Raw genomic sequence first — 19,728 nt, forward strand, 5'->3', positions numbered from 1 at the left:
TTAAAGCTCAACATTCAGAAAACGAAGATCATGGCATCCGGTCCCATCACTTCATGGCAAATAGATGGGGAAACAGTGGAAACAGTGTCAGACTTTATTTTTCTGGGCTCCAAAATCACTGCAGATGGTGACTGCAGACATGAAATTAAAAGACGCTTACTCCTTGAAAAGCAAGTTATGACCAACCTAGATAGCATATTGAAAAGCAGAGACATTACTTTGCCAACAAAGGTTCATCTAGTCAAGGCTATGGTTTTTCCTGTGGTCATGTATGGATGTGAGAGTTGGACTGTGAAGAAGGCTGAGTGGTGAAGAATTGATGCTTTTGAACTGTGGTGTTGGAGAAGACTCTTGAGAGTCCCTTGGACTGCAAGGAGATCCAACCAGTCCATTCTGAAGGAGATCAGCCCTGAGATTTCTTTGGAGGGAATGATGCTGAAGCTGAAACTGCAGTACTTTGACCACCTCATGCTAAGGGCCGACTCATTGGAAAAGACTCTGATGCTGGGAGGGATTGGGGTCAGGAGGAGAAGGGGACGTTAGAGGATGAGATGGCTGGATGTCATCACTGACTGGATGGGCGTGAGTCTGAGTAAACTCTCGGAGTTGGTGATGGGCAGGGAGGCCTGGCGTACTGCGATTCATGGGGTGGCAAAGAGTCAGACAGGACTGAGTGACTGAATTGAACTGAACTGAACTGAAGTCAAAGTCATGAGGCTACCTCTTTAGCCACCATGCTCCAGTGGGTCACCCATCCCTGGCTTTCATCATAAAGAGGTCAATGCCTGGAATGCATTTTCAGGATCCAGACACACTTCTGCAGCCAGGTCAAACTCCCTAATCCTCAGATCTTCTTTAGTTCTCAAGACTTAAATTATGTTCTTCTCTGCTGCTGATCCACTCAAAAGTTCAGTGCTATTTGAAGCAAATACACTTAAAATAAGTCAACTTATAATTTAAGTTCTCAGGACTTAAATTATGTTCTTCTTTGCTGTTGATCCACTCAAAAGTGTTCAGTGCTATTTGAAGCAAACACACTTAAAATAAGTAAACAAGGGTGTTTTCCACCCTTGTGCCCAGCTCATCTCTACCCCTCTGAACTCTCTGTCAACTCACTCAGTGATTATGACCTTGATGCTATGTCTGCAACCACTAGACTCGGTGTTTATTTCTGATGTTCTGATTTGAATACAGGGGTCCCCAAAGGACTCTCACCCAAACTATCATTTTGAATTTCTAGACGTTTTTCTGCTGTGAGAAGGCAGTGCTAATCAATTTTTCACCCAACTCCACCCCACCCCCAACACTGGGTCCCCTTGCAAAGCAGTTGGTTATTCCCTTGGCTCCTTTATTCTGTTTGCTTGGGTCTCACAAAGGACCTGTGATGCCTGATTTCTGAGAAAGAAGATAAGCAGGTCTTATAACCTAAAGACCTAGTAGAATGTAAACAAGCAAATGGTTTGTGAAAATAGGTTTATTTTCTATATTTTGCAACCTTACATAAGTTACAGCCACATGTATGTGATACATAATGCTAGACATTTGTTTAGAAATGCACACAATATGTATTTCCCTGTTGTTCAATGCTTTCTTCTAGGTTTCTATTACAAAAGGTCATGGAAGGCCACCTACTTATCCTTCATTATAAGAACAAATACATATGCATGCATGCATGCTTAGTCACTAAGTCATGTTTGACTTATTGTAACCCCATGGACTGTAGCCTGCTAGGCTCCTCTGTCAATGGAATTCTCCAGGCAAGAACACTGAAGTGGGTAGCCATTTCCTTCTCCAGGGGATCTATCTGACCCAGGGATCAAACTCGGGTATCCTGCATTGCAGGTGGATTCTCCATCCTCTGAGTCACCAGGGAAGCCCACAAATACATATTTTTTCTTAGAAAGAAAAATAAGTGATAACTGGCTTCTGTAAATGTATCAACTATACTAGACAGTGACCATAATAAAAAAAAACAGTATATAAAATAATAAATAATACAGTAAAAGTTAATGCTATAAAATAAACCGAAAGTAAGAAAGAACTAAATGAAATATCATCCCATTTTAGGAGGCCAAATTATTAACAGGGGAGTAATGTTATGATTCACAGATGTCACGCTATGTCTGTGTTTCTAGTTAGTGTGCAATAAAAGTTTTTCAGAAAAACAGAAACATGCAGAGAAGTTTTGGCACTTGCAGAAATCCTGAGGCTTACACTCATTTTACAAATTCCTGTGCAGAAATAGAAACTTTCAATTTAGGGTGAGGCAAATCTGCCCAAAAAGAGGATGCTCTTGGTTATCTTGTGCATGATAAGGAAGAGGAAAGGATGGTCTGCCACGAACTGCGGGCCTCCGTGGCCTGTTCTCCCTGTCATGATGGCCCCAGTGCCGGCAGCAGCCTCAGTGCCCTCCTCGTTCACTTCCACCGAAGCCTGATGGAACACTTCAGACAGAAACAGGTCATTCTTTCCTGACATGCCTGAGAAATTGGCTCGGCCCCGGCTGAAGGCATCACCCATGCCCATGCTTGTGAGAATGGTCTTGAGTTCATAACGCTCTTCTAATTTGAACTCGGGGATGTACACCACCACGTCATCCTCAGCCATGGTGTCTTCGCTGAGCCACTTGTTGAGTTTGTCATAGGTGATTTCACTTTCCAGCTACAAATACAAAACATAAAAAAACCAATGAATGCTTAGCAGAGAAGGACAACAACCTCTAATGTTGACAACCAATGACTTCACTATATTGTAAGTGATATTAAAATTTAACAGTTTGGTAAAAATTTTGCAAGAAGATAGCATGTATGACATGTGTTTAAGACTTATGAATGACAGTGGGAAACCTGGCACAGTTCCTCTTAAACCAGTTCACGTATTCAAACTGCACACCATTTCCTCAGGTGTAGGTATATTCAAGGGTTTCCCAGATGGCTCAGTGATAAAGAATCCACCTGCCAATGCAGGAGACATGGGTTTGATTATTGAATGGGGAAGATCCCCTGGAGAAGGAAATGGCAACCCACTTCAGTAATCTTGCCTGGGAAACCCCATGGACAGAGGAGCATGGTGGGCTACAGTCCAGGGGGTCTCAAAGTGTTGGACCTGACTTAGTGACTAAATAGCAACAACAGCAGACGTGTGCAAAGGTGAGTTTAGCCCCAGAAGTTTAAAACAATGGAAGTTGGAATTCTTACCATCTCCAAGCCCCTAGAGGATTCAGCAATTCCATCTGGCAGCAGCAGGAACATACTGACATCGCCAGCATATGGCAGTTCTAGAATCTGGACCTTCAGGTCTGCTATGTATCCAATGTTTAGCTTTTCATTCAGGAACATCATCTCTACTGATTTGCGCTGAGTCTAAAGTAATTAAAAAGTAAAATATGAAAGCTGATAGTAAGATGTCAAAAGATTTACAATCAGACATAAAAGAGAATGGGTTATGCTTTCATGCTAAAGAAATATGTTTTTCAAAAATTAAAAATTTGTTTTGAAATTTGTTTAGAAATGTCAAAATATATTTAAAAAGTAAAATTTATTATTTGCATATTCTCACAGGGATTCTGATCTATTTTGTTATTTTCAAGATAGTACCCATTAGTAATAAGATGGACAATTATAATAATACTAAAACATTTGTTCAGTACTTACTAGGGGTCAAGAACTCTGCAAAATCTCACTGAATCTTTATAACAACCTTTTAGGTTGGAAATTATCATACTAGTTTCACAAATCAAAAAAGTGAATGCACGAACCAGAAGTAACATCATAGTTGATCAGTAGTACAGCCTAAATGTGAGTTCAGAAATGTGTAATTATAAAGCCCATGGTCTTCACCACTACTCATAAAGCCTCTCAGAAAATTACTGAGTGCTATTCAGAAACTGAAAAAGTCAATAAACTATCCAGTGTGCATAACTTATAACTATTAATAGCAAATCATGTATGGGTATCAATGAGTGGTCCCTAATTATTCTTTCTCTATTTTGTCAAAGGCCCTAAACTCTGTGTTAAGAAAATTCAATTTGTTGTCATTGATTCATACCGAGTTCACATGGAAAGGATAAAGTCCCTTTAATTTCTTCTGAAATGGAGTCTTCCACCTTCCTTTGAAGTAGACAGCATTCACCAGGACCATCTTGGTGTCTACATCAACAGAACCTTCAGGTAGCAAGTTTGGGATTTTGCCTACAGAAAATATGATATATGTTTAGGTTTCATGATTAACAATTGTGAAGTTATTATGATTTCTTGAGTCTTTTGAGTCACCATCAAGCTCAGCATCCACATTTATCATACTCTGCAGAGATGCTGATAGTCACTTCCAAATTTTTCTCTTGATTTATTTAAATCATAAGTAAAGCCCAGACCAAATTTTTCAGGTTTACAAACTTCAAGAGAAAATAAAGAAGTTATATAATTATGATTTAGAATTACTATCAGACTTGGAATATTTTTTTAAAGTTTCTTTTTTAAATTTATTTCCTTTGGCCACACTGCACTGCATACAGGATTTTATTTCCCTAACCAGGAATTGAACCTGCATCCCTTGCTTTGAGAGTATAGAGTCTTAACCCCTGGACTGCCAAAGAATGCCCAGAAAATTTAAATTCCCTTTATACTGTTTTCTCAAAGTTTTGTAGTTATATGAAGTTAGTTCATTCAGATGGGAGTGAAAAAAAGACTCAAGGAATATAATGGGCTTCCCTGGTGGCTCAGATGGTAAAGAATATGCCAGCAATGCAGGAGACCCAAGTTCGGTTCCTGGGTGGTGAAGATCCCCTGGAGAAGAGAATGGCAACCCACTCCAGTAATCTTGCCTGGAGAATTTCATGGGCAGAGGAGCCTGGTGGGCTGCAGTCCATGGGATCGCAAAGAGATGGACACAATTTAATGACTAACACTAATAAGGAATATAATAGTGCATTTCCCCAGTAAGTCACTAGGGCTTCTTCTAGATCTGGTCTTGACAGCCCATGGGTCTACTGATTCACCCAAAAACAATGTTTTGGAAGTTGTGATAGACCTACATAAGGAATAGCACAGATTCCATTAAGTAATAAAGGAAGAATTGTCCTGGGGAGGCTTAGAATACTGGAGCAACATTCTAAATCATTTAGGAAAAAAAAGTGCAATTAGTTCTATAAGACAGCTGAATAATGCAGAGAACTGTGACAACACAGAGAAGGGAGTGAATGATTGAGCCCAAAAAGGTTCCAAGAAATAATAACATCTGAGTGTGATTTTTTTAAGTTAATTTAAGAAACAGCCCATTTATAGTGAATACCTGCTCTGCAATATTTCAACCACATTACTTTATTTAACCTCACAACCACTCTAGTAAGGGAGTATTATTGGTGTCATTTTACACAAGAAGGAAATCAACCCTGAATATTCATTGGAAGGACTGATACTGAAACTGAAGCTCCAATACTTTGGCCACCTGATGGGAAGAGTTGACTCATTGGGAAAGACGCTGACGCTGGAAAGACTGACAGCAAGAGAAGGTGGCAACAGAGGATAAGATAGTTAGATGGCATCACTGGCTCAATGGACATCAGTTTGAGCAAACTACAGGAGATAGTGAAGGACAGGGAAGCCTGGCATTCTGCAATTCATGGGGTGGCAGAGTCGGACAAGACTTAGCAACAGAACAACAATGCAAATGGACACTATGCTGCTGCTGCTGAGTCACTTCAGTCGTGTTCGACTCTGTGCGACCCCATAGACGGCAGCCCACCAGGCTTCCCTGTCCCTGGGATTCTCCAGGCAAGAACATTGGAGTGGGTTGCCATTTCCTTCTCCAATGCATGAAAGTGAAAAGTGAAAGTGAAGTTGCTCAGTCGTGTCCGACCCTCAGCGACCCCATGGACTGCAGCCTTCCAGGCTCCTCCATCCATGGAGTCTTCCAGGCAAGAGTACTGGAGTGGGGTGCCATTGCCTTCTCCGGAATGGACACTATAGTGAGATACTAATAACCTTTCCAAGGTCACAATGCTTGAGAGCCAGTCAGAATTCCACCATCTTCCATTTCTACTGACAGATATGAGACTCAAGCGAAAATGTCACTTTAGTATGACCAGTTTCAGTATAGTTATTCAATATCTTCATTCAATGTACCCCCTAGCAATTAAAATTCCTGGTTACTACTTGGAAATGGCAACCCACTCCAGTACTCTTGCCTAGAAAATTCCATGGATGAAGGAGCCTGGTGGGCTACAGTCCATGGGGTCACAAAGAGTTGAACACAACTGAGCGACTTCACTTCACTTCACTTGGAAATCACTGGGACTTTATTTAACTTTGTGACACATAGTATTTGATCATAACAAGGAAAAAATTTTTTTTCTCAAATTATTATAAAAATCATTCCAAATAACTATTTGGCATTTTTTCAATTCCACTGATTGATTTATAGCCATTCACCACAAATGCTTACAAAGAAGAGAAATTCTTGCTGATCTCAAAAAAGCAAAGCTTTCATGTGTCTCTTTAATTTTGCAATCCGCTTTGACTTTCATTTCTGTTAAATCTTCACTTTCTCTGCTTTCTTTTTGTCAGTGGTGTGTCAGTCTTTTAAAGCAGTAATTTAAAAATCTAGAAATGAAGAACTGAAGTAGGTCAACTATTTTTAGAGAAACAATAATACTTTTTTCAATTCTACAGAACTTAATACAAGTGTTTTTTTCTATTATGGTAGCTAAGAAAGCAGGATAGCATACTATGACTTGAAATAATCTTTTAAACATAGGATGTAGGGATTTCCTTAGTAGTCCAGTGGCTAATATTCCATGCTCCCAATGCCAGGGGCCCAGATTTGATTCCTGGTGAGGGAACTAGATTTCACATGCCACAACTGCGACCCAACACAGCCAAATAAAAATGTATTTAAAAGTAAATAAATAAACATGGGAGATAAGTGAAAATATGTTTTATGCATTAAGATATCAAACTCTCTGAGCATTAAATTGAAGAATTCCAGAATTAGACTAAGGCTCAGAAGAAGCGGGAACCCCAGATGTACCACTAACCGACAGTGGCATCTTGGATGAGTCAGTTAAGAACCGAGGACATGTGTAACCAAGGTAGAAATAGCTTAGATGATCAATGACAGATGAAGCAGGGACTGAAAGAAATTGACAACATAGTGACTCTGAATGGTGCAATAGAAGAAAGAGTTAAAGTTTTATGATCTCTCCTTTTTCCATTGCTGATATTCTCACACCAATTAGTTGACAACTGTGCCTTTGTTCTTTACTTTTGTTCATAGTGAACATAAAGTCACAATTATTTCAGTACTGATATTTCCTATGTTAGAAAAGATCTGCCTCTTCTTACATTCTATTCTAAGGTAATAATCCAAAACCAGATTATTGAAATACTAAATATGTATCTTCTATTAGGATGCCTCCGTTATTTTTTTCCCTCACTTAAAACACCAGGAAGCTCCACAAGTATCAAGTTACATTAGCCAAAATAACTAAGGTTGGGATTAAGGGTTAAGTTTAAGGACTTAAAAAAAAAAAAAAAAATCAGAGTTTTCTATCTGGAAAGAAGAGCAGAAACTATTTCCTTGGTTTTACCTTTAGTTTGGGTCTTGACCCAGGAATTAATCTTTTTTCTGGTGTCTTCTGCACATTCTAGGAAGTCCACCTCCTGGGGTTCTGTAGAGTAATATTTCTTGGAGAGTTGCATGTATTCCTTTAAAGTGAAAACAATAATGACAAAGGTTACATAGGCTATACACCCACCAAGTGAAAGTGTTACTCGCTCAGTCGCCTGGACTCCGTGACTCCATGGACTGTGGACCACCAGGCTCCGTCTGTTCATGGACTTCTCCAGGCAGGAATATTAGAGTGGGTTGCCATGCCCTTCTCCTGGATACCCCACAAGCAATGGTGTAATTGTCAATTGCAGGTTTCCTGTCAAGACTGGGGAGCCTAAAGAATGGGTAGCGGGGTGGCTGGGGGGCTGATTATGCGCTCTTTTGACCGCCCTCCCCCCACCCCAATCCAGTCCCGACTGCACTTGTTCTCCTGCATACTGTGCATTATGAACAGAGTACAGAAGGAGAGGTTGGGCGTGGGGTTAGCGGTTCTGGGAATAGCTGTGTACGCCTCCTGACTTGTGATTTTACACGTAAGGTTTTTACAGTAGAAAGAGGAAGCACCCACAGAGGGAGCGTAAGCATAGCTGCGTTGGATCTTGTCCCATGGACTCGAAGAGCCTTAGCGAGCCCGAGTGGAATTCTGACCCACTGGGAATGAATCAGAGAAAACAACTTTGAAAGTGACCTCATTGCAAGTTTGGGGCCCTGCCATTTAAATCGCAGGTTTCACTCACTTCCTTGAATCTTGCAGACTTCTCTCCAAACAGCTTATTGGCACTTTCCAATAAATACTCCCCCGTGGACGCGTTGATGGCATTGCTGAGAGAACGGAAGGATGAATGGATTTCCCCCGCAGCTTGTGCCTTAAAAGGAAAGGAGGGATTCGTTTTATATAACTCAGGACTCCTAAACAAGATATTTCTGAAGCAATAGTATTTTTTTCTAGGATATCAATGAAATGCTGTATTAAAATATACATTTTTCTGTCACTTTGAAGGTAACTCTGAGGAAATACTGTTGATATGGATGTAGTACATTAAAATTTATCAGATAAGTTTTTACTTGTTTCAGATTTTGCTCTGCCTATGGATTGGATTTAACTGTGACAGAACTGAGATCCTAGAAAAAGTCAGGCTCCTTTGATACTTTAGCTAAACTATAAAGTCACTAAGCAATTTTTATTATATTAAAATGTCACCTTAGAAATGTTCTTTAAATATTTATTTAACTTCAACAAGTCCCACGGCATAATTAAGGGGTAGTCTGTGCAATGGAAAATCTGGAGTTTAGAAAACATAAAATTGAGGGGAATTCCAGACCTCAACCTGAAGTTTGCAAGCACGATGACAGACACAGGGCTTAGTCACAGAAACCGCTGGGTGAAGCCAAGGTCAGAGCCCTGAAGATGGACCACCTGCTGTCCACCCAGACCTGGCAGAATCGCCCTATTGAAGAGGCCCTCTCTCCATCCTGAGTCTGTAATTCCCTGGGTGACAGGCAGGTGGAGCATCAGTGTTCCCAGGAAGGAACCTGTGAGAGGTATCTCCCCATGACCTAACTCAGGGGTGTGATAGTGGAAGTTGTTTACCAACAGGAGCCCATCTATACCAGCCTCTTATAATGTAGCTGGATGGCTGGCGTTTATGGAAGTGAATTACTGGGAAAAGATATTATTAACCTGAGATAGATTAGATGAATGGATGATAGATAGATAGTAGATGATGATCATGATAATGATGATAAATAGGTAGATAGTTATTGTTCAGTTGCTAATTATGATGATGATAGATTGGCAGATAGGGAGATAGATACTGATAGATAGTAGATGATGATCATAATGATGACAATAGATAGATAGATGTGTGCTCATGCTCAGTTGCTTGGTTGTGTGCAGCTCTTCGAGACTCTTTGGACTGTATCCCACCAGGCTCCTCTGACTATGGAATTTTTCTAGCAAGAAGACTGCAGTGGATTGCCATTTCCTGCTCCAGGGGATCTTCCCACCCAGGGACTGAACCCACATGTACTGTGTCTTCTGCACTGAAGGTGGATTCTTTACCACTAAGCCATTGGGGAAGCCCTGGATAGATAGAGAGGAGATAAGGGATATGTGGAGGTCAGAGACGTCTCCTGAAGTCAACAAGCCTGGCCATCTCCATTCTTCAGTTAGATGTCACCCTTGAATCTGGAAATCTGCATTCACACGTGTATTCTAGGAGTCTCTACAATGGCTTTAGAATAAATTATACATACCCAACTAATGGCAGAGTGATGTGACAGAATTTAGAAAGTCTTGACCTGGAAGTCATAAAATCTGGATTCTACCCCAGTTCTGCCCTTCCTTATCAGAGTGACGGTAAGATATCCACTCAAGGACTGTGAGTCTTAGTTTTCTACTGTGAAAGGTGGACGTTGTACTAGGTTTCTTCATAAGTATTGTGACTTAATAACAAGAAGTTTCTGGAAGCAAAATACAAAAGAACTAGGAACAGATGTGTCACATACCTGCAAAATAGCATCAGGATATGTGTCCCTCTGGATCTGCTTCGTGAAATCACAACTGGTGAGGCTCTGTGGGGTCACTGGGGTGCCTTTGTGGACTCCAACTTGGTTAAACTGAAGCACCTACAATTGGAATTTGAGAAAACTGGGTACATTTTTCTGCTGCATTATTTAGCTTTTAAACCAATGGCTGTCAGGTACCTCTTAGTGGTCCTACGTCTAGTTCCCTGCCTTTGTGTCTGGGCAACAAGTCAGTGAGATTTCCTTCATAGGAATTAGCATGAGTTATTTTATACTAATTCAAATACTGGCCATTTTGACAATATTTTTATTATGAGATGATTTATAACATTTTAATAAAATTATCACTCAACTCATAAATTGCCTTGAAAGAAGTAGCAAGGTTAACTCCTGACCTTTCATCTCTCTATTCAGTGGCCTTACATGATATACCCTTCTGTGGTGGTTTAGACGCTAAGTCGTGTCTGACTCTTGTAACCCCATGGACTGTAGCCTGCCAGGCTCCTCTGTCTATGGGATTCTCCAGGCAAGAGTACTGGAGTGGGTTGCCATTTCCTTCTCCAGGGGATCTTCCCAACCCAGGGATCGAACCAGGGTCTCCTGCATTTCAGGCAAATTATTTACTGACTTAGCTACAAGGGGAGCCCTTTATACTAAGCACAAAAACAGGTTGCTCAGTATTACCAGGGATCATCTAAAACATTTCCACAAATGTTATTTACACATGAAGAAATCCCCTACTTCTGTCCATGTTGGGGGCAGATGGCAGGAGTCAGATGACAATATGAATTTCTTTTTTAAAAATATTTATTTTCATTTATGGATTTATTTAGCTGCCCCTGGTTGAGGCCGGCAGCATCTTTAGTTGAGGCACGCAGGATCTTTAGTTTCTACATGTTCCCTGACCAGGGGTAAAACCCAGGCCTCCTGCATTGGGAGCACAGAGTCTTAGCCATTGGACCACCAGGAAGTCCCAATGTGAATTTCTTTACGTTGTAAGTGGCAGATCCAGCTAACAGTGAAGCTGGCAGGTGAAGTTTTGCCCTGGAAGGTGCTCAGGTCCCCTCTCCAATATCGTAGACTCCTCAGCTTGGCCCTGCTACCACCCACCCACCCCCACCTCCAGCATCTCTTGGGTCCCAGCCCCATCGGGCCCCAGGCAGGGAGGAGCTTATTGGTTAATGCGTTGATGGTGGAGGTTCTGCCAAGGGAAAGAATGCAAGTTTGTCCAGCAGATGGTGAATTTGTAGGCTGGAAGGAGAGGTGTTAGGATTTCTGGGATCTTTCTCTGCTCTTCAGATCATATATTATAAGTTCCTACCTAATACTCTCTGAAAAGAAGCGGTCTGACTGCCGCTACACAAGGGGGACTATTTTGTGTAAGAGCTTCTCTGGTTGTCCGACCTTTTAAGGAAGTTGACCCATAAGTCAGGGTCTCTGGGCAGCACTGAAGCCCTTTTGAGTCACAGCAAGAGTCCTTGCAGGTGTGGGGCATGTGAAATGACCCTGAGCCAGGCTGGGGCAGGTACCCTGCCCAAAGAGGCAGCCTGCCCTGGGCTGGTCTGTGGCCTTATCCTAAAGATAAGAGCTGGGTAAAAATACTCCTGCAAATCTCAAATTGTCTGTGCTCTGTAAGAGAGTATATATTTATTCTATTTACCCTTTTTTCCACTACAACTGTTCTAGCCTTACCAGCTACACCTGTTCCCAACTGTGTGTGGCCTCTTCCTGCCCTGATTTTCTCATCTGTAAAGTGAGTATGGTAATCAGAGCACCTACCTCATAGGATTTTGTTTTCTGTGGATAAATTCCTAAAACATTAAGATGCCTGGATGGGGCATTGTATGTATCAGCTAAGAAAACAATTAGTTCTACCATGTACCTCTCTAGTTAACTGTAATTTTCATACCCATCTTGCCAGATACACATTTCCATTCACATTTTTAAAATAAGACAGTTACCACTAGACTCTCTTGAGTTATCAAATGGTGTTTAAGAGGTCTGCAACTAATGTACAAAATATGTGGTTAGCGATCCGCATTACATATGATCAGATTAATATAGTTCATGGGTACAGAATGCCTCCCATCCAAGTACTAACCAGGCCCAGCCTTGTTTAGCTTCCAAGATCGGGAGGGTTCAGGGAGGTATAGGCATAGACCGTACAGAGTTTCTTTTAGGGGAGATGAAGATATTCTGAAATTAGATTGTGGTGATGGCTTCACAATTCTTGTGAATATACTAAGAACTCCTGAATTATAAGCTTTAAATGGGTGAAATTTATGAAATGTGAATTATAAATCAGCAAAGCTGTTCTTAAAAAGTAAAATAAAAAAATAAGAAAGCTGAGGCTCAGAGCATTAAATGTCTTCACTTACACACCTAGTAAGTGGCAAAGACATCAACCAAAGACAGGCAGGTCTGTCCCCAAAGTCCAGGCTTTCACCTTTAAACCAAAGAGTGTCTCCTCTTTTTTGGTAGAGAATTAAGCCAATTTGCCTTTGAATTTTAGAATCTTCCTATGTAGCAGAGTTACAAGAAAACTACTGTATATAAAATCCTTGTCCCATGTGGAGAAAATACCTTCCAAACACAGAAAAACTGTGTTGTACCTCGAGGGACCAATAAGTTACTTTTCCTCTAGTATCAAAATCAAAGTTTTTACTTTTAGCACCTAGAGTACTTTGTTTGGCATTTGTCCTAAAAAAAAAAAAAAAAAAAAAAAAGCTTCTGATTCCTTTACATTTAAAAAGATTTCCCTGGTGGTCCACTGGTTAAGACTCCATGCTTCCAATGCAGGGGGCATGGGTTCAAGCCCTGGGCAGGGAACTAACATTCCACATGCCTCACAGCGTGGCCAAAAACTAAATAAAAATAAAAAATGAAGTCCTTGATGTTTTCTAAAGTTTTTAATGAAGTTCACTGCCTTCATTTATTTATTTTTTCAAGGCAAAGAAAATAAAGGGGAAGGAGTTTTGCAAAATGTGGCTGGTATCAGGGAGTTGAGCAACGGGGCTTTGTCGTAAGTCTTCACGTTTAAACTCCCACAAACACAGAGAGCGAAGCTCCCATCCCTTTTCCTCCTGCGGTGAGATTGGCTAACACTCTGTGTGAGCCACTCCAAGTAAGTCCTGTCTTAAATGGGTCACCGTGTACCTGGAAGACTGTATCCATCTATCTGTATTCACACACTCAGGTGCGATTCTTACAAGAAACTCAACAGTAGCCAGCGGCATTCTGGTGTGACTGAAAGCAGCCTCCATGCTTGTGGGAAACCAGAGCTTGTACTCATAGCATTCAATGCTAATGTCTATATAAATGGGACTAGGAAAGAATTTTAATGGTATAATTACCTTGTCTGGTCTCAGACCCAGGGAAGACAGGATCCTGTGAATTTTTTTTAATTAATTAATTTATTTTAATTGAAGGCTAATTACTTTAGAATATTGTAGTGGCTTTTGCCCTACATTGACGTGAAGGATCATGTGAATTTTAATAGCGCTGCATTCATCCCATAGGTTGATTGCCGTGTACAGGCAAACTAGTTCAACGTATCTCCATAGACCCAGACTCAATGAAAGGGTCCCCTGACTGACCTGGTGTCCATTCACCAAGGAAGGAGGCCAGTGGCCCTGACAGAAATCCCCCACAGTGCTGTGCCACCCCTGACCACCTTGACATTGAGGATTGGCCATCCCGTCAGCCCCATTTTGTTGACATGAGCTCACGGGGTGGAGAATGTTGGCTGAGGCCCTCTGAAGTCATGGTGCTCTCTGTGCCTCCCCCAGAGTGCAGAGACCGAGCCCTAGGACAGTTTTTTTGTTTTTTGTTTTTTCTCTTCATAGCACTCTAAAAACCACTAAGAGGAATTCTTTACATAAATGGAAGGAGCCTGAGATGAGAGGACAGAAACCAGAGGAACCCCTGGGAAAGGTGCTTTAGTCCCACTGCCCATACGTCAGTGACACTTGTTTTAAAACCCGTAAGAGATAAAGCACAGAAATCCTTTGAAAAATATAAACATTATCAGATGTCAGATATGGTCACTATTAACTATTTCTAACATTGTAGGATAAGAAACTCTGATAATCCTGCTATATCAACCATTGAGGGTTTCTGTGGTTTGGCTCTTTTATAGATTTGAATCTAAGTAACACGTGCTGTAATGGTTTGTGATGATTGCTGAGGACACGGATTCAATACCTGGTGGGGGAACTAAGATTCCACAAGCCGCTGACTTTGTTATAGTCCAGATACCACAAGCATATAATCAGATCAGTTCTGCAATTCAGTTCAGGAATCCTTCAGTCCCAATTGGGAACTTAAACAGAAACTTACTTGGGCTATCTGGTCTGCAGTATTGCTCCGGGCGCCCAGGTAGACCATGGCCAAGGTGGAGGAGATGCTCCAGGGACAGAAGAAGATATTCTGGGTGTTGGCGCTTGTATTTGCAAGATGCTTGAAGAAATTGAGGGCAAAGATTGTATTTGCCACATTAAGTTCTTCCATTGTCTCAATCTGGAAGGAAAACGAGGAAAAGGAACAGCTCTACAAGATGACTCAACATTTTGAGGATGTCAGCGGCATAGTACCCTGCGCAGGGCAGGGGTTCCCTCTCTGTTCTCCCTTCACTGAACAGGGTCAGCAGCATCGTGACCCTGGGACCTGCACAGACACAAAAGGTTCCACTCTTGGTGCAATGCGCCGCTGTCACAACACGGCAGTTCCTTAATGATTTTATACTAAGGGTCCTGCCTGCATTTCCCTTTTGCACTGGATCCTGCAAATTACACAACTGATCCTGAGATAGAGAGAACAGTCCTATGATGCGTGGTGACCCTCCACCTCATAATAATGATAACAACAGCAATAACAATAAATAGCCCTGATTGAATTCTTAACTGTACAACAGATGCTGTGTTCAACATTTTACCTGTACTAACCAGGTAATCCTTACACAAGCCCTGTGAGAAAGACACTGCTATTCTTGTGCTTACAAAGGAAAAAGCTACTGCCCAGAGAGAATCAGAAAAGTGACCCATGTCACTCAGCTATAAGGAACAGGACTGGAAATTGAAGCCAGGTTGGTGGGTACCTCCAGGGTCATACTCTCAACTTCAGTGTTGTACCTACAAACACACATCACACATACAGACACACAGATACACACACGAGGGCCTTCCCTGGTGGCTCAGTCAGTAAAGAATCCACCTGAAATGCAGGAGACCATCTGCAATGCAGGAAACTCAGATTTGATGCCCAGGTTGGGAAGATCCCCTGGAGAAGGAAATGGCAACCCACTCCAGTGTTCTTGCCTGGGAAATCTCATGGACAGAGGAGCCTAGTAGACTACAGTCCACAGGGTCACAAGAGTCCATGGACATGACTTAGTCACTAAACCGTCAAGCATCGTACACACTAGAGGCAAATACACACATATTCAAATGAGTGTCGCCTGCACACATACTCTTGTTGGCCCCATTGGAGATGGTCAAACTCCTTTCTAAAAGTGACCTAGACTCACCTTTCAAGAGTGGTCATTTCACACCGCCCTATCTCCCATTCCTGGGCCCCCTCCACTCACTCACACACCACAGCCTTTCTTCCAAAGCTCCCCTGTGCTGAGCAGTTTGTTACTGGGAGTGCTAGAAAGGCCCCCTCCTCCCAACACCCCTAGCAGGGCAATCAACACCAGGTCCCCCTGCAGGGGTGATCCTGGATATATGGAGCTCACACACATGCACCATCCACCATCTGAAGATAAATAACAGACACATTTCTGTGACCTAAGACTCACATGCAGCCAAATGCTTGGACACACCGGGGTGTGGGTGGGTACATGCTGGTTCTAGCCAACAGATTGTATCTTATGTTTTCATAATGGCTTTAAACACACCCTGCACTTACCAAAATCTATAAATATACCAAGCGATGCTGACACTCATCACTTCACAGGAAGCCTTCTGGGGACTGTGGCTGCGGAGCTGCTGGGGGCGGCCCTGGAGGAGGCGCTCTATAGCCATGGGCTCCCTCAGCAGGGTCTCCAGGCTCATGGCTCCCTAGTCCATGGGTGTCTTATGTGAACATTTGGTTCATGAACATTTCTTGTGAAGAAAGTGATTGCCATTTGTATCAAAATTTCTCATGTGAGTTACCACCCAATTGTATTTTATCAAGACAAAATAGTAAATTCAATAAAATTTGTCCCTGAAACTCTCTCATGTCTTCTTGTCTCCTTTAATATTTGATATTCAACAGGATCAGCATGAGATACATAGAGGTTACATCCTGATGCCTAGAGAGGTTACTGCTACTGCTGCTGCTAAGTCACTTCAGTCGTGTCTGACTCTGTGCGACCCCATAGACGGCAGCCTACCAGGCTCCACTGTCCCTGGGATTCTCCAGGCAAGAACACTGGAGTGGGTTGCCATTTCCTTCTCCAATGCATGAAAGTGAAAAGTGAAAGTGAAGTTGCTCAGTCGTGTCCGACTCAGCGACCCCATGGACTACAGCCTACCAGGTTCCTCCATCCATGGGATTTTCCAGGCAAGAGTACTGGAGTGGGTGTGATTGCTTTCTCCGCTAGAGAGGTTAAGTAACTTATAAAAGGTCACAGAGTTTGTATGTAATGGTGCAGGGATTCAAGCTTCAGAAACCCCCTCTGTCCAATCTCACTTACACTTTACTTGCTGATGTTGAATTACTATGTATAAGAGTTTCACCCAGCTACTGGTTTGAGAAATGCTAGAAAGAGGAAATAAAAAGAGCAAGGAAGCCAGTTTTTGATACTTCTATAAGGTTTATTAAGGTTTTTAAAAGTCAGTTTCTTTTTTGCTTGTTTCATCACTGAGATCAGATTAACCTGGGTGACAGAAATTTGTTTCCTCTTCCTTCTACATGTTAAAATCATCTTTATAATGAATTATTCCTGGGTAGATCCTTTTTTGCAAATTATCTCAAAAACATTTCAGAAACAGAATTAATAGCATAAATATTTCTCTATTGTGTATGAAAAAATAAAGAATCAGAGCTAGAAAAATAAACTTAAGCCTGGAAATTCCCTAGTGGTGCAGGGGCTAAGACTCGGAACTTTCATTGCTGAGGGCGTGGGCTCAATCCCTGGTCAGTGAACTAAGATCCCATGGTCTGCACAGAGTGAACAATTAATTAATTAATTAATGTAGGCCCCTCCTATACCCAATTCTTTATAATGACCTGACTAGTCAGTCACTTTGACACTAACAAAATTTAAGTGTCAAGACAAACTAACAGTAAGGGCTTTTAATGCCAAATTAGAATTTCAGTTGACTGTGACTATTTTTTTTTTTAATTTAAAAAATGAGTAAGGACAAAATTAAATCACCCAGATGTATTTACTTGTTTTAAAAACATTTAAAGTTTATCTTTCAGATAGGTGCAATTAACTGCATTTAACATAAAAAATAATGTTATGTCTATATCACAGTTACCAAATTCCTTCAGCCTCACTGTTTTATTTAACTTGCATAATTACTTGTCTGATAAAGCTAGTAATTCCTGTTATACCAATGAGAATATGAAGACGTCCATAGCACAGCTAGTTTCAAAGCCTACACTAGCTTCTGATCCCAGCTCTAGTGCTATTCCTACAGACCTTTCAAATAAGGTTTGAGGAGTTTATATTTGTAGAAATCTATGAATATATTTTATATGCTGCTGCTGCTGCTGCTAAGTTGCTTCAGTCATGTCTGACTCTGTGCGACCCCATAGATGGCAGCCCACCAGGCTCCTCTGTCCCTGGGATTCTCCATATATATATAATGTGTTTGTATGTGTCTTCTGACTGTACCACACATCCACCCTGCATTTAAATGGGAATCTGCCTAAGACCATGTAAAATCGAAGTCACTGAGTGACATCAGAGTCTCTCAGAACAGGAAACACCTGTTGTGAATTTCTTAACACTAGAGTGAGCTACACAATTTCAACAATTTCTAGATATTATACTCCTAACTAACGTTTAATATCATCTTTAGAGGAACAAACGGATGAAAAGCACATGTGGGGCTGGTCTCTGTGATGTTTGTGTTGGTTCCTACAAGACAAGTTGCAAATGTGCCTCTGAAACTTGGCACAGGCAACAAAGAGCTCAGACCCACAACCACACTCCTGCTCACTGGCATTGAACATTAGATTTGAGTGTGCTGTAGCATTTTTAGATGAATTTTTTAGTAGCAACACAGTGTAAATATTTTGAAATTGACCAGAAAAATTAATGACACAGAAAAAACAATACTTCAAGGAAATTTCCCATTCCAAATTACCAAGTTTTGCCCCCACAAAATTAAAAACCTTTTCTGCACTTGACTCCTTTCATAATGAAGTTATTTGTTTATGGGATATTAAATTATTTATTGAACTATTACTTCAGTCGATCCAGCAACTAACTGGGCTCTTCTTTCTCTTTCACTAAACTGACCAATTATCAAACTAAATTCAACAAGTATATTCTGGTATTGAATTGAACCACCCAGCTTTTTGCTTAATTTCTGGTTGTTTAAGATGAAAACTGAGTCCTCTTTTTGTCTTTCTCATATTTATACACAATTTATAAATTACTTTCAGTTACTAAAATAATCCTTTTTAATTGATCTGGCTATTTTCATTAAATTCAGTGCCAAACACTAAATAGTAAAGGATACACTCAATCTGAGCTGTTTGGTAAAACTGACATCACAACTAGAATGTACATTTTGGTTTGATGAATGTTACATAGGCATGTGCTGGTCTCTGAGATTTAAGATTAGGTCTAACTTAATTTAATTCAAATCTTGAACCAAAATATTCTCAAACAAGCAACTAAACAAGAAAACACCATGAAATTTTTACTTATCCTCTGAAAACATCCTACAGTTTAATTTTCATTATATTAATAATACCAGTATGCAAAATAAAACCCTATTTCATAGATAGAGATAAAGAAATGACTGAAATACCTGGTTCTTCTCTGCCTGACAGGAAACGGTCCTCTGAGCGTTGTTAGAGTTCAGACATGGCAATGACTGGTTTTATAAAGCTCTGCCCCTCCCACATGGCATTTTTTTTTTCTCTCTATCTGTATCCTTTGAGTGATTCAACATTTTACTCAGACATCATTAGAATAGAAATGCTTGTTTGCTAAGGCATCATTGAAGAAATTTGTTGGAAAGATGACATCATTCAGAAACTTAAGAATTTGGTAATACCTACATATGCCTCTTAAAATTAGCTAAAATCTGTCAGCCCTAGTTTCAACAGTCCCTGCTATAACTTGCTCTCCTCCTAAGAAATTCTACAATATCTCTTCTATCTTTTGCCAAGAATGGCCTGGGAGCTTCTTGCAATACTTAAAAGTAATGGAATCCTTTGTCTTTTGAATCTAGACAGCCCCCAAGCAATTCTTTGAGAACAGAAAAAAAACAAATAAACACTTTTTTTCCTTATAAATTCTCTATTTTAAACCCTCTTACATTTTCTCAAGCTATAATTTCCAAAATAATTCTGGGTTCCACCCTAATCTCCTGTCACAAACCACACCCAAAGAATGTTTCATTTGTCCTTTTTTAGAACATAAAT

General features: G+C 40.8%; 1 protein-coding gene across 2 annotated transcripts; it reads right to left on the reverse strand.

Annotated features, from left to right (window-relative positions):
* Positions 1-1,459: 1,459 nt before the first annotated feature.
* On the reverse strand, positions 1,460-19,161 carry LOC129635893 (plasminogen activator inhibitor 2-like). Of its 2 annotated transcripts, none has more exons than XM_055559115.1 (8): positions 19,110-19,161; positions 14,473-14,652; positions 10,117-10,236; positions 8,346-8,474; positions 7,586-7,703; positions 4,048-4,190; positions 3,198-3,362; positions 1,460-2,661 (listed from the first exon to the last, which is right to left on the reverse strand). In XM_055559115.1, the coding sequence occupies exons 2-8, from the start codon at positions 14,641-14,643 to the stop codon at positions 2,257-2,259; spliced, it is 1,251 nt and encodes a 416-aa protein (XP_055415090.1). In that variant the 5' UTR covers positions 14,644-14,652; positions 19,110-19,161; the 3' UTR covers positions 1,460-2,256. The 2 variants fall into 2 exon arrangements, with proteins under 2 accessions (XP_055415090.1, XP_055415091.1); XM_055559116.1 differs by lacking the exon at positions 19,110-19,161 and adding an exon at positions 16,042-16,569.
* Between the last annotated feature and the right edge of the window lie 567 nt (positions 19,162-19,728).

Source organism: Bubalus kerabau, chromosome 21 (assembly GCF_029407905.1).
Source record: "Bubalus kerabau isolate K-KA32 ecotype Philippines breed swamp buffalo chromosome 21, PCC_UOA_SB_1v2, whole genome shotgun sequence".
Lineage (NCBI taxonomy): Eukaryota > Metazoa > Chordata > Mammalia > Artiodactyla > Bovidae > Bubalus > Bubalus kerabau.

Coding starts and splice junctions, on each gene's coding strand:
- LOC129635893 (XM_055559115.1), bottom strand. CDS start 14,643: ATGGAAGAACTTAATGTGGCAAATACAATCTTTGCCCTCAATTTCTTC. Junction 7,704..8,345: donor AGTCTGCAAGATTCAAGGAA/GTGAGTGAAACC, acceptor TTCACTTTAAAG/GAATACATGCAACTCTCCAA. Junction 4,191..7,585: donor GGTCAAGACCCAAACTAAAG/GTAAAACCAAGG, acceptor TATTTTCTGTAG/GCAAAATCCCAAACTTGCTA.